The sequence below is a fragment of the Chaetodon auriga genome, chromosome 1 (genome assembly GCF_051107435.1).
Source record: "Chaetodon auriga isolate fChaAug3 chromosome 1, fChaAug3.hap1, whole genome shotgun sequence".
Taxonomy (NCBI): Eukaryota; Metazoa; Chordata; class Actinopteri; order Chaetodontiformes; family Chaetodontidae; genus Chaetodon; species Chaetodon auriga.
In genome coordinates this window covers 1431066-1444706 of record NC_135074.1, presented here as the reverse complement: position 1 = coordinate 1444706, position 13641 = coordinate 1431066, and the positions used below count along the sequence as shown (strand labels likewise).

The window sequence follows — 13641 nt, the reverse complement described above, 5'->3', positions numbered from 1 at the left end:
CCACTTCCATTGTTGATGCAGCCGTCCATAGCTGTGGCCGTAAAGTCGCCGGTGCCTGTCGTGGCGGCAATCCCCGAACCCGGTGGTGGACACCGGAAGTAAGGGATGCCGTCAAGCTGAAGAAGGAGTCCTATCGGGCTTGGTTGGCTCATAGGACTCCTGAGGCAGCTGACGGGTACCGGCAGGCTAAGCGGGCAGCAGCTCGGGCGGTTGTAGAAGCAAAAACTCGGGTCTGGGAGGAGTTCGGGGAGGCCATGGAGGAGGACTACCGGTCGGCCTCGAAGAAATTCTGAGGGGGTACGTGAGGCCTCCGCTGCGCTGCTACAACTGTCAAAGATATGGACATATTGCAGACTCCTGTAGGGGTAAGAAAAGGTGTGCAAAGTGTGGCGGAGATCATGGAATTAAAGAGTGCAGATCAGATGCCCCTAAGTGCTCTAATTGTGGGGGGGGGGGCATGTGGCAGCATATCGCTGATGTGAATATACTATCAAGGCCAGGCAGGTACAGGTTTTGAGGGAGCGAGACAAGGTGTCATACGTTGAGGCAGTGAAGACAGTGGCTAGAGGGTGCAGAGAAGAGACTGGGGGTAATGTAAAACTGGGGAACAAAAGCGCTGCACCAAACATGCTTCCTCCGGACATGTTGGTTATGAGTGAGGAGTCATTTCTATCATTTGTGGTTGATGTATTGGTTGGAGCTAAGCGTATCTTTCTGTCGAAAACTGCGAATAGATCAGACATCATCAGGGAAGTGGTGGGGGCAGCTGAAAGGTTCTTGGGGCAAAGCAGGTACCAGAGAAGTTACATCAGCACATGTCGGAGGTACAGAATAGAGCGCAGAGGATGAAGGAATACAGTGAGGACGAGGATTCAAACATAGCAGATGATGTGGAGGATTGTTAGCATCATAATGTTTTATGTCCTCCAATGGAATGCCCAGAGCCTAGTTAAAAATGGTCAGGAGTTAAAAAAGTTTGTTGATAAGATTGAGATAGAGCCAGAGCTGATATGTATTCAGGAGACATGGTTAAAGCCCAGCTTGGATTTTGTAATCCCATGATATGAGTGCCTGAGGTTGGATCGGGCAGAATTGGTAGGTAGAGAGATAGGGGGGATTAATAAGTCTCATGGGGGCTGTGCGACTTTTGCTAAAAATGGGCTGCAGTACATGAGAGTGCATGCAGTACATGCAGTACATAAGTGCTAGTGTTGAGTGTATAGCTGTGGAGGTGTGGGGCAGCTACAGGTACAGTGACAATAGTTGTAATAACAAAGATAGTGTTACTGTGATTAACTTCTATAACCCCTGTAATTGTTTGTTATTGTCAGATTTTGATGAGATAATGGAGAAAGTACGGTGCCCTGTTGTATGGGCAGGAGATTTTAATGCACACAATCCTTTATGGGATAGTAAGAAAAGAGACAGCAATGGGGTAGTAGTAGAAGACTTTCTGGATAAGCATGGGTTGGTAGTGATAAATGACAGTAGGCCAACAAGATATGATATTGCTAGAAATACCTCTAGTAGCATAGATTTAGCAATAGCATCCCCCAATTTAGCTAGAATAGGGGAGTGGGAGGTAATGGATACTTGTACGCTGGGTAGTGATCATTATCCAATTTTGTGTAGGTTTGGGAGAGAGTTGAGGAAGGAAGAGGGAGAGAGGATACCCAGATATAACTTTTCTCAGGCCAAGTGGGATTTGTTTTGGGAAAGAGCAAATAGCTTAGTAGGAGAGGTTGGCAGTGAGGGCTCTGGGGACAGGTGGAATTGCTCCATTAGTTCCATGATTCATGAAGCAGCTCATGGCACCATTCCTGAGAAGCGAGAGCCTAAGGCCCAGAAGTGTGTACCGTGGTGGAACAAAAAGTGTGATGAAGCCGTAAGGAACAGGAATAGAGCGTACAGAATATTAAGGAAATATCCAATGTCGGTTAATGTAATTGAATATAAGCAGTTGAGGGCTTTGGCAAGGAAAGTCATAAAAGAGGAATAGGAATGGAGGAAATTTTGTGATACAATAAGTCTAGAGACACCAGTAGGGCAGTTATGGTCAGCTGTGCACAAAATGTCAGGGGTTTATAGGAGAAGATCTATCCCAGTGCTGCAGAAAGGTGAGGTTGAGGCAGTGTCAAATAAGGAAAAGGCAGACATGTTTGTAGACACTCTCCAGGAGGTGCATAAATCAGAGAGTTTGGGGGTTGAGGGGTCTAGGAGGAGGGCAGAGGTGATATCAGATAATCAGTGGAAACTGGAGAGGAACATGGAAAATGATAGTCCAATTAATTTATTTTTCCTCTATTAAGGAATTGAGGGATGCCATTATGGCCGGGGCAAACACCACTCCAGGGTGAGACAGACTGTCCTACGAGCTCTTTAAACATCTAGATGACTTTGTGTTGGATGAGATCCTTGCTTTGGTGAACACAGTGTGGGCAGAGGGATGTCTACCGAAGGAATGGAAGCATGCAGTGGTGGTCCCGATCTTAAAGCCAGGCAAAGAGGTGTCGGATCCAAGTTCTTACCGGCCCATAGCGCTTACATCAGTGCTTTGCAAAATAATGGAGAGGATGGTTACAAATAGGTTATTTCTTGTAGGAGTAGGAGTATTATAGGAGTAATAGGAGTAATAGGAGTATTTCTTGGAATCAAGAGGGCTTTTTGTTAATTTCCGGAATGGCTTTAGGAGGGGTCGCTCCACAATGGAGTCAGTTGCTCTGTTGGATCAAGATATTAAAAGGGCGTTTAATAATAAAGTGGTGATGAGTGTATTCTTACATATTGAGAAGGGGTATGATTCTCTGTGGAAGGATGGATTATTGATTAAAATTTATGATCTGGGAGTTAGAGGACGAGTGTTTAATTGGATCAAGGATTTTTTAAAGGAAAGAACTATTCAAGTTCGGGTGGGTGGTGTCAGTTCTAAGAGTGTATTAGTAGAGAATGGCACTCCACAGGGAAGTGTTATTTCTCCAGTGTTATTTAATGTAATGATAAATGACATCTTTGATAATATAGGGGAAGGATTTGGGCTGTCCTTGTTTTCAGACGACGGGGCCATCTGGAAAAGAGGACGAAATGTGGAGTTTATAGTGAAACAGGTCCAAAAGGCATTACAGAGTGTAGAGGAGTGGGGAATGACATGGGGTTTTAGGATTTCAGCACCAAAATCAAAATATATGATCTTTGGGTTTAAAAGAAAATGACCTATTACTGAGTTGAAAATATATGGTTCTCCACTGGAAAAAGTGAAGGTTTTTAAGTTTTTGGGTGTCTGGTTTGAGGAGTGTATGACTTGGGCTATACACATTAGTAAAATAGTAGAAAAGTGAAAGAAAGTGAAAAGATCATCAATGTCTTAAGAAGCCTGGCTGGGTGTGAGTGGGGAGCTGACAGGGAGATGATGCAGCTTATTTACCAGGCCATGATTAGATCAGGTTTTGATTATGGGTGTTTTATTTACCGTGCAGCCTCAAAAACAGTGTTAGCCAGGCTGGAAGTAACTCAGGCAAAGGCCTTGAGGCTCTGCTGTGGAGCTTTTAGAACCTCCTCAATCCCTGCTTTGCTTGTTGAAATGTGAGAAATGCCCTTATGGCTAAGGTGCATTAAGTTAGGACTACAGTACTGGGTAAAAATTAGTGGGAGTACTCAAACTTTCTCGGCTAGGCGTCTTTTACAAGAGGTGGAAGGAAGTGGGAAAATTAAATCATTTATTGTTGATGTGTATCAGTGGGCTACAAAACTGAACATGGAGCAGAGGGGCATAGTGGAGCACACAAGCTGGTCACCCATTCCCCCGTAGGTAATGAGGGAACTAGACATCGAGCTGAGTTTTCTTCAGAAGAAAGATAAGAGAGAGATGACTACAAGTGTTCAAATGTATCTTAATTCAATCAGGGAGAGCAAGTTGCTAATATATACAGAAGGATCTAGGGATCCAGATAGTAGGAGAGCTGGGTTTGGGGTCTATGTAGAGCAACTTGACTTAAAATTTAGTATTAGAATTTCTGATGAAAGCTCTGTGTTCACGTCTGAGTTAATGGCAATCCTTTGGGCTTTACGGTGGGTAGAGGAGACAAAGGCCAGAGGAGTTGTTATCTGCTCCGATTCTGCTGCTGCCCTGGAGGTGTTAAGGGGTGTAAATCTCAAGCTCAATCTGATATTGTAAATGAAATCCTGAGGGTAATAATTAGAGTAAGGGAAGGCAGTGACATCTCATTTTGCTGGGTTCCTGGGCACACTGGGATCCAGAGAAATGAACAAGTGGACAACTTAGCCAAAGGAAGCTTGAATAAGCAAGTTGTAGAACACCTCCCTTTAGGAAGAGTGGAACTGAGAGGAATAATTAAAGAGGGCCTAATAAAGGAGTGGCAGGTGGGTTGGGAGAAAGAAAGTAAGGGGAGGCATTACTTTTCTACACAATCTCTACTCAATAGTAAATGCCATTGCAGTTCACCATCCCGAAGGGACTCTGTTAAACTATGTAGGTTGAGGCTGGGTCACTGTGGTCTAAATCAGTTTCTGTTTATTATAGGAAAGCATGTCACAGGTCTATGTCACTGTGGGAGGCCTGAAACAGTTAAGCATGTGTTCTTAGAATGCAGTCAATACAATGCTGAAAGGCAGACACTATTTATCCAAATGGCAGAATTAGAAGTTCAGTTTTTTTCTATTTCTTCTTTGTTTGGCCACTGTGAGAACCATCAATTGATTTCCAGAGTAGTTTTGCAGTTTTTGCATGAAACTGGACTATATGGAAGAATGTGAAGTAGATTAGAAATAACGACCAGTGGAGGGCAGTAATACACAGTCCAGCGTCTACACTGCCGCAAACCAAGAAGAAGAAGGAGCAGCAGCAGAAGAAGCAGAAGAAGAAGACGACACACAAGGTCGTCGTTGTAGCATTCAGTCTCAAACATGATGTCCCTTGCTGCCCGGTCAGGGGCATTTTCCCCTTACATGCAGGCTACAGCTTTTGCCGTCGCCGGCCCCCTGAAAGCTCTGGTACCTGGGCTTGTTGTAAAGGGAGAGAAGATTTTGTTGAATCCGAAGAAACAGTTCCTGTGCCGTGAGTCGCTGAACGGTCAAAGCCCCCAAACAGGGCCTGCTGTGACAGTTAGCATCAATGGTAAGTATGGAACTTTCTGTTGTAATTTGATGCAGTGAAACTTAACTTGAAAGACCATATCCTATCTCTGTGCTGAAAAGTGATGTCCCGTCACATTTATCGCTGATTACTGTCATTATCTTACAGCTAGTTGGCCATACACTTAGTTAGCCTAGCTAACGATAGCAGCCGATATTCCTGGTTGCTAAAGGACGGCCTACAGTTGAGGTCAATATTAGCTAAGTAGGTAAAACATTACACTTGGTGTGGACTGACAGTGCCTTTGTCGGTCGTAACATGATCTGCAGAGCCCCCGACAGGCTGCTTTCACCGACTTTACCAATTGATGGTGGCCGTTCCAAACACACATTAGTTGGTGCTCTGGTAAGTTACCATCAGTGTCAGCATGACACGCCTGTTACTTGTTGAGTAATCAGTATTGCAGGACGTTCTATTTTGTCTGTCTCATATAATGACCTTACCTATTCAGTATTTCACAAACACCAGAATAGGTATAAGATCACATTTTGTCATCCCGGGGGAAGTTGTTGGGCAATATCCTTACAAGCAGTACAAAATAGGAGGGAGTGCATATATAAAATATCAAATACCTATGCAAAGTCCAAGTTTGCTGTGGTCTAATTTTCTAGCATTCAGTAGGGATTTGTGGTCTCCTTCCTTATTTCTCAAATTTTTTGGGGGGCTTTTTTTTTTTTTTTTTTTTCCTTTTTTAGCCTTGACATGGCATTGGCATGACAGGAGATGGGGCAGAGAGAGAGGGGCAGACACGCAGCAAATGAGCCATAGGCAGGAGTTGAACCTGCTACCACTGCAGAGGACCAACAGCCTCAATACATGGGGCACACACCCTACCAGCTAAACTATAGGGGCGTCCCAGCCTTCTTTATTTCTTGCATTTTGTTACCTGTTCCTATAATGATCGATTAACCAGGTCGATTTTTGTGATAAGCAGTGTTTCCTCTAGGATTTTTTTCAGCAGTGGGGGCAGGCTCTCCGGGGAGCCGTGGCAGTGTGAACAAATGACACTTGACTGCAGAATTATTTTTACAGCCTATTTATAAGGCTGAATGTAAAAATAATAAATAAATAAAACAATAAAATTCAATAGATAAAAATAAAAACAATAAATAATAATTTCTTAATAGGGCTGTAGAATCAGTGGCAAAGTTTGCACCCAGGCTCAGAACAATTAATTTTTCTGGGTTTTTTTATACAAGGTTCAGAGGCTGCACCATCACTTTGCTCTCCTGCTCCGTCACTCTGCTCTCCCCCTGCTGTACTCTGATCTCCTTCAAAACATTAACATTAGATAATTTACACTCACATCAGATCTGATTACAAGAGTGGACTAGGGCTGCCTCAAACGATTTGTTTGATAGTTGACTAGTCACCGATTATCTTTGCGATTAGTCGACTAGTCGGATCATACGTAAATTGCAGCTTATCACACCTGTCATGCAGCTGCTCTTATATAACCATCATTAGCTTCCAGCTTGAAGTGTTTAAGGTATGTGCTAACTAAAAATAAAGACAATTAAGATGATAGTTCATTCAACTTTTAATAGAACTTGCAGCAACAAACAATTCTTTAAATGTAGCATAAAGTGCAGCTGAGTAAAATAAGGACAAGGCACTGGCCTAAAGAACACAAAAATAAATACTTCATTTGTCTCTGGCATGAAACATAGCTACATTTTCAAGTATTGAATAGTACAAAATCAAATGAGGTAGGCACCTGAAACTAAGACATTATCCACAAAAATTGAGTTTTGGTCTCACTCAAATATAACAAAAGTGCATTTTGTGCTCAGTGCTCACAAATGTATTCAACTTTACTACACTCTGACTCTATATAGTCCCAATCTACACAAGACTCTTGTTCATAGCCAGGAAAGTTAGCATTTCTACATGTGCTGGAGAAAGGCTTGCTCTCTTTTTTTTATGTGTGGTAAGGGTAATGAAATCGTCGTTAATGTTAACGTTTACAGCTATCAATATAAGTAAGTAGCTCAATGTTTACGTCAGTGTTAGCGGCTAACTAGCCAATTAGCTACCAAGACGACTGTCCCTCTTCGTCATTAGAAGTTGAACCAGCCACAACGACGTGCTTCCTTTTCAGTCGCTCGTGCAAGTTCTGCCATGCAGATTTTGCCATGCTTGTCTTTGGTTTTGTGAAAATGCCCCCAAACTTTAGAGCTCCGTTGCCGGATAGCCATGATACTGGTCAGGCAATCTGGTGACATCACGGCTGACGCCGATTACTACTACTGTGCATGTGCATTAAGGGCAGAAAGGCAGACAAGGCAGCGGAGGGTACAGCGGCAGTTTTGAGAGAAAAATAAAGCTTCAAAAAAATAAACGACGGGTCGACAATTCTGGTTGTCGACGTAGTTGTGACTAATCGACTAATCGTGGCAGCCCTAGTGTGGACACAATTTTTCCCTAACCATCATCATTTATGAGTCAGTAAAAGGCTAATGATACCTGACTAGCCTCATCTTCATCAGCTGTCTTTCTCTTCTTAGAGAAATACTTGAACAAGCTCATCTGAAAATGCAGTCAGCAGTTACATAATGACGTGTAGATATTGGCTTAATGCTATCAATTAGTTTACTCACGTTAGCAACACTGAGTTGGCACCGGGCCCAGTTAATTTAAGCTACCGATATGTTACGTAACGTTAGCTGGCCATCAATATTTTGCGAATGTCTATTTAACTTGGAAAATCTATTAGGAGTTATCTTAAGCTAATAAGTCTGTCTTTTCTCTGGTAAATTGCTGCCCTACTTTCCAAAACGACACTCCTCTGACTCTCTGACCTGGTGCCTGGGTGGTTGACGTGATGTCACTTTCAAAGCCACGTTCTCGCGAGTAATTAACGTCGGACTCTGCTGTGAACTTGGAGACATGCGGCAGTGGTGTATTTGTGACAATATAAAAAAGGCTAGGATTTAGGAATGGCGGCCTGCCACTCCTAAATGAATGTAGAGGAAACACTGATAAGCATCTATCATTTTTCCTTCCTAGTTTAGATGAAACCATACCCACTTTCCTTATGATGAAAGCCTCAACAGCTATGGTCTAATGGAAACCGTGGGTAACTTCTCCTCCGCAGCCATCGTGGGAAATGTTTGAGTCAAGAATAGAGACTATATAATGTTTAGCTCTGGTTGTGTCTGTTCTTCTTGCAGCTAGTTTGTGAAACAAACAGCCAGTGGCGGTGCTGACACAGCAGACTCTGCACTGTAGTTTCCCCAGTGACTGCAAAGACCCCTTTGGACCAGCTCTGGGACTGGACCGGTATCTGTTTGGAGCTGCGCTGGCCGGTCTGCCTGGACGGTTGGCTGACCCACAGTTGCTGACTTTCTTGGTCTGCTCTGAAAAGCAAACTGTGGCGTAACCACAGCTGAAACCCAGTAATATTAGTCTTTGCTATCATTATTCCATGTGTGATGTGTTCAGTCTGCTGAATCAGAGCAACCACAAGAAAAACACAATCAGAACCAGAGAATACGGCCTCTATGCTTGACTGAAACTGATAATTCATAGTCCTTGAGAATGAACTTTTCCCATTACTCAACATTCTTAGAAACTATAACATTACAGGGCAGGACTTATACCATAGCCAGTGCCATGGATGCTCTTGGGTCTGGCTGTAATAACCCTTCTACTGTGCAGCCAGTTTTGCATGCCCTGTCTTGAACTTGCCAATGTGCCCTTAATAGAAAGTTGCAGATTTCTTAATTCAAAACGACATGCGATTCAGCAAATAAACAAACTCACATTTCTTAGTATCTCTGTCATCACACTGGACAACAGTAGCATGCAATCTCTCCCCCTCTATAAACATTAACAGCTAACCTGCTAGCTAACAATTAACATTATGTGATAAGCACAAGCAGCAAACACTGTGCAGTATATTAATACACATTTTAAAGTTTACAGGAATAATCATGTATAGTGTTGGCTAGCTGTGAATGTGCATAGTTTAGAAGTTGCTGCAAAATCTCACTTGGCACTTATCTGTATATTGTGTTCAGTAATCTTTAATTTGCAGTGATGCTGATAATTATGCATCCTGTGTTGATGCTTAATTTGCTGCGTACCTGGTACACCAACCAGCTCACTGTATTGTATTTCAGTGAGAAATTGTAATTTTTGAAATGGTTTGCCGCTCATTCCCATGGTCGTCTCCCACTAAAATAGCACAACTAACCATGGAAGACTGGTAGGGAGTGACCAAATCCAAGTTTGTACAGAAATACAGTTTATGGATTATAATAATGCTGAATTGACGAGGACTTCCGACATATGATGCCTTTTCTCTTGTGTTTCTAGAGTAATGTCCTGGTCCACATGTCCTGAAAGACATCAATGTCCTGGACAAATGGGAGTAATTGTGGTCGAGTATTAACTGATTATGGACCCCATTTTCCCATGTATCCAAAAAAAAAAAATGTTAATTGAGACAGTAATTTTTGAATTTGCAGTATCTGACAACTTTATGGAAATGATCCCCACAGGGATAGTCCTTTTTGTTTAAGAGTCAACATGAACAAAAGTCACCAAAACTGTTGTGGTTCGTCTCTGACTGTTCCACCCATCTGCGCCAACTCTGGTTTTGTCTAACCATTCAGTGAAGCGGAAGAGGAGCAAGCGAGAGGGCAAACATCAAAGAAGCAGCAGAGGGAAAACGGCACGTAGAGCCTGAATTTTTTCACATCTAACTTGGGAATTGTTTTCACCAGACATTATGAACGGATAGATTTACATCTATCGGACTTAATCAGATGTCAATTTCCTGTGCAAATGGGATGACTTCCAGTCATATATTATCTGATTATGGACCCTATTTTCCCATGTATTTCTACTATCTATCTATCTATCTATCTATCTATCTATCTATCTATCTATCTATCTATCTATTTATTTATTTATTTTCATTATCGAATGGGGGTGCTGTAATCGAATTCTTCTGGGTGTTTGCGCCTTGTCAATGTACGTCCTTTTAAAGTGTTTGTTTTTGCCACTGACAGGCTCAGATTGTTATAAGTGCCTGACAGTGTTATGGAAAGGATCCCTGCAGAGATACCTTTTTGTTTTAAGAGCAAGATCCATTTTGTTTAACCAGAAACAGCTATTGTATCACTCACTCCAAAAAACTAATTTTATTGTCATAAAACACACTTCATTTAAACACGACAAAACAAAACTCAACAATACCTACTTGGTTCATCTTTTCACTTTTACTGCAATCACTGCTGATTCTGGATTGGTTGAAATAAACTTTTAATTCACCGAATCAGGAGAGGAGCCAGAGAGAGGGTGGACACCAGAGAATTAATGGGGGAATGCATTTATACATTTACATAGACTAAGTATGTCAGATTTCAATCGATATTCCTGTTTTTTTTTGTTTTTTGTTTTTTTTTTTAAAAGGTTGCCTTCCACTTCTTTGTGTTATCGGAGTTAGCATTATAGCAAGGAAAATAATAGTTAATGGATGTGACTCGATTACTTTGTAGGTGTGTAGCACTCCATGTGAAATACACCACACACGGTAAATGAGTAGGGAATCATCTCCACGGTGCACATTTGTTGTTAGTATTCCCCCCATTGTATCTGTGCAGTCTATCTGATGACCCATTTGTTTTTGCCCACAGGCATTGCAGGAGTTCGATTTGCTCACACAGATATCAGGGTACCAGACTTCTCTGACTACAGGCGCCCAGAGGTGCTCGACCCCAAGAAGTCCTCCCAGGAAAGCAGTGAATCCAGAAGAACCTTCTCCTACTTAGTCACTGGTGCCACAACCGTAGTGGGTGTCTACGCCGCAAAGACAGTGGTCACTCAGTTTGTTTCGTCCATGAGCGCCTCAGCTGATGTCCTGGCCCTGTCCAAGATTGAAATCAAGCTGGGTGACATCCCCGAAGGCAAGAACATGACCTTCAAGTGGAGAGGCAAACCGCTGTTTGTCCGTCACCGCACAGAGAAGGAGATCGCCACAGAAGCTGCTGTGAACATGGCAGAGCTGCGAGACCCTCAGCACGACAAGGACCGCGTCATCAACCCTAGCTGGGTCATTGTCCTTGGAGTGTGCACACATCTGGGCTGTGTGCCCATTGCCAATGCGGGTGACTTCGGAGGTTACTACTGCCCCTGCCATGGCTCGCACTATGACGCCTCAGGCCGCATCAGGAAAGGCCCTGCCCCCCTCAACCTGGAAGTTCCCTACTACGAGTTTCCAGACGATGACACTGTGGTTGTTGGATAAATAATATTCCTCAGACTCAGCTCTCCTCGCACAACAGCAAGACAGATATCTGTATGATAAAGTTGTACTGAACAGATTGTTCAGGTGTTCTGTGTTGGTTCTGTTAGGTGGACAAAATCTGTTCACATCATTTACAACTGGTGCATGTGGAAAGGTTTTGCTCTCTGCATTATCACTCACTGTCAGTTTTCCCAAACATTTCTGTTATTTAATGTAATTCAATCACTTAACAAAATTAAAACAAGCAGGAGCTGTTGCGTTCCCCTTAACCTCTGCTTTTAAATGTAAATCATTTAGAATATGTTATCTGAGTTAAATGAGAGAATGCTTAGAAGATGCCATCCTCTCTTTTCTCTATATGATGTGAACATGAAATTGAAAGAATTTGCCTAGTTTATTGAGCTATAATCCACCACATTAGCAAAGAACAAATGTTATGTTGAGGTCTGGTTAATAAAGATTTCAATTTTATTTGTCCACTCTGTTTAGCCTTTTTTGATTTCAACTAATGGCAATGATTTATTTATATATACACATATGTATTTATAGAGAGAGTGTTGGGCAGGTTACTTCAAAAACATAATGTTACTGTCATTTCAAAGTAATTTGTTACATTATAATCTTACTGTCTTTGAATTGTAAGGCATTACACTACTTTTGCATTAGTTTCACCAAAATAACTGGAAATATGGATTTGGCATTCTCAGAAGATCTTCTTGTGTTCAATGCAGCTCATTACACATCCAGCAGGAGGTGATGTGGTATGGCATAATGACTGAGCTAAGCTTAAAGGTCCCATATTATGAAAAACCGACTTTTTCTGGGATTTGGGGTGTTATTTTGTGTCTGTGGTGCTACCACACGCATACAAAGTGTGAAATAAGACCGTCCGTGCTTTTTTGAGTAAGATACGGATTTGTGAAAGCACCCTTCCAACCGAGCCATTGGAGTTCCGGGAGTACTGTTGCGTAACAAGTCCGGATATTTGCATGCTCCCACCCACCAGCCACCACCCCTACTCCTCTCATTGGCGTCTCTCCACCCACCAGATACGCTACCTTCTCACAGATCTGCGATGTCGCTATCGAATGCACCGTGTTAGGAATCATGTCGAGCTGCCACACACAGTGTTCTGTTGGTGGCTGTAAAGACGAGCACAAATCGCTCCATCGGCTCCCAGCCGCAGAGGACAGAAGAGCGGCGTGAATTGAATTTCTGAAGGCAACGTCCCCGCTACAGTTGGCAAAAACCTGCTGGTGTGTGCTAACCACTTCGAGGCTGACTGTTCCGCCAAGCCCGGTCAGTACGAGGCAGGATTAGCTGGGAGACTTTCTCTAAAGGAGGGCTCACTTCCAGCTTTGCGTGGATTACGTGCAGACGAGGGACATGTAAGTATACAAATAATTAGCTGTGTGTTTCTTGAGTAGATTAGCGCGAACTCTTGCGTGTTGTAGCGTGTGTGTTTTGCCATTGAGAACGATGTCAGGCTAACCGCTAGCTTCGAGACTACGACTCCAGCCATCACAGGTTAGCTCGCTGCCACCGTAGCTTTTGGTCCATCACACCACGTTTCTGATCTTGCAAATGAGTGAATACATGTTCGAAGGAGATGCCAGCATTCACAAATATTAAGCTGTGTTCATTTTGCAGTTTAACACGAATTAACCAAGAAGTGCTTTGCGACATAGCACAAGCTAACGCTAACCGCTAGCTTCTAGTTCGCAATTAGCATGGTCTCCATATGCAAACCCAGCGACCCGGTCGGTCAAGCGATACATACACAGACGCTCCGCAGGGTCTAAGCTTCAAGAATTTATGAAATTAATGCATTTGGAAACGTTTTCTAAACTGGAGTATGTTAGAAAAGCCCAGGGCAAAACGAGTGTATGGTTGAGACTGCTACATCCCAGCCCACACTCCAAGCATTTTTTCTTTTATTTTTACGCTGTGTATAGCTGTTGGCATAGCTATTCATGTAAGATAAGGTTGATGTCACTTCTCTCTTTTTATATAGGCCAGTGGATCATTACAGTTACCTGCTACTGATCAATTGTAGCAGTGAGCTGTTGCAGCCTTTAGTGCTTGAATTTACACTATAACAGTGCTGTCATGTTTTACTCCTAAGTATACCCTGTTATCATAACAATATACTGTTGTTACAGCTGTCCAGGCTACTGTGTCCTGCAAGGACTACTGTTGTTATGCACTTCAGTACAACGAGAATGCTGATAGAGGA

At 42.8% G+C, this 13641-nt stretch overlaps 1 protein-coding gene across 1 annotated transcript; it reads left to right on the top strand.

The window, feature by feature from the left end:
* Nucleotides 1–4857: 4857 nt before the first annotated feature.
* uqcrfs1 (ubiquinol-cytochrome c reductase, Rieske iron-sulfur polypeptide 1) lies at nucleotides 4858–11876 on the top strand. The gene is made up of 2 exons (XM_076743896.1): nucleotides 4858–5131; nucleotides 10795–11876. The coding sequence occupies exons 1-2, from the start codon at nucleotides 4921–4923 to the stop codon at nucleotides 11403–11405; spliced, it is 822 nt and encodes a 273-aa protein (XP_076600011.1). The 5' UTR covers nucleotides 4858–4920; the 3' UTR covers nucleotides 11406–11876.
* Nucleotides 11877–13641: the final 1765 nt, after the last annotated feature.

Bases quoted from the DNA above. Each gene is read 5' to 3' on its own strand.
- uqcrfs1 (XM_076743896.1), top strand. From the start codon at position 4,921: ATGATGTCCCTTGCTGCCCGGTCAGGGGCATTTTCCCCTTACATGCAG. The intron at 5,132-10,794 runs GTAAGTATGGAA...TTTTGCCCACAG, and splicing joins TGTGACAGTTAGCATCAATG to GCATTGCAGGAGTTCGATTT.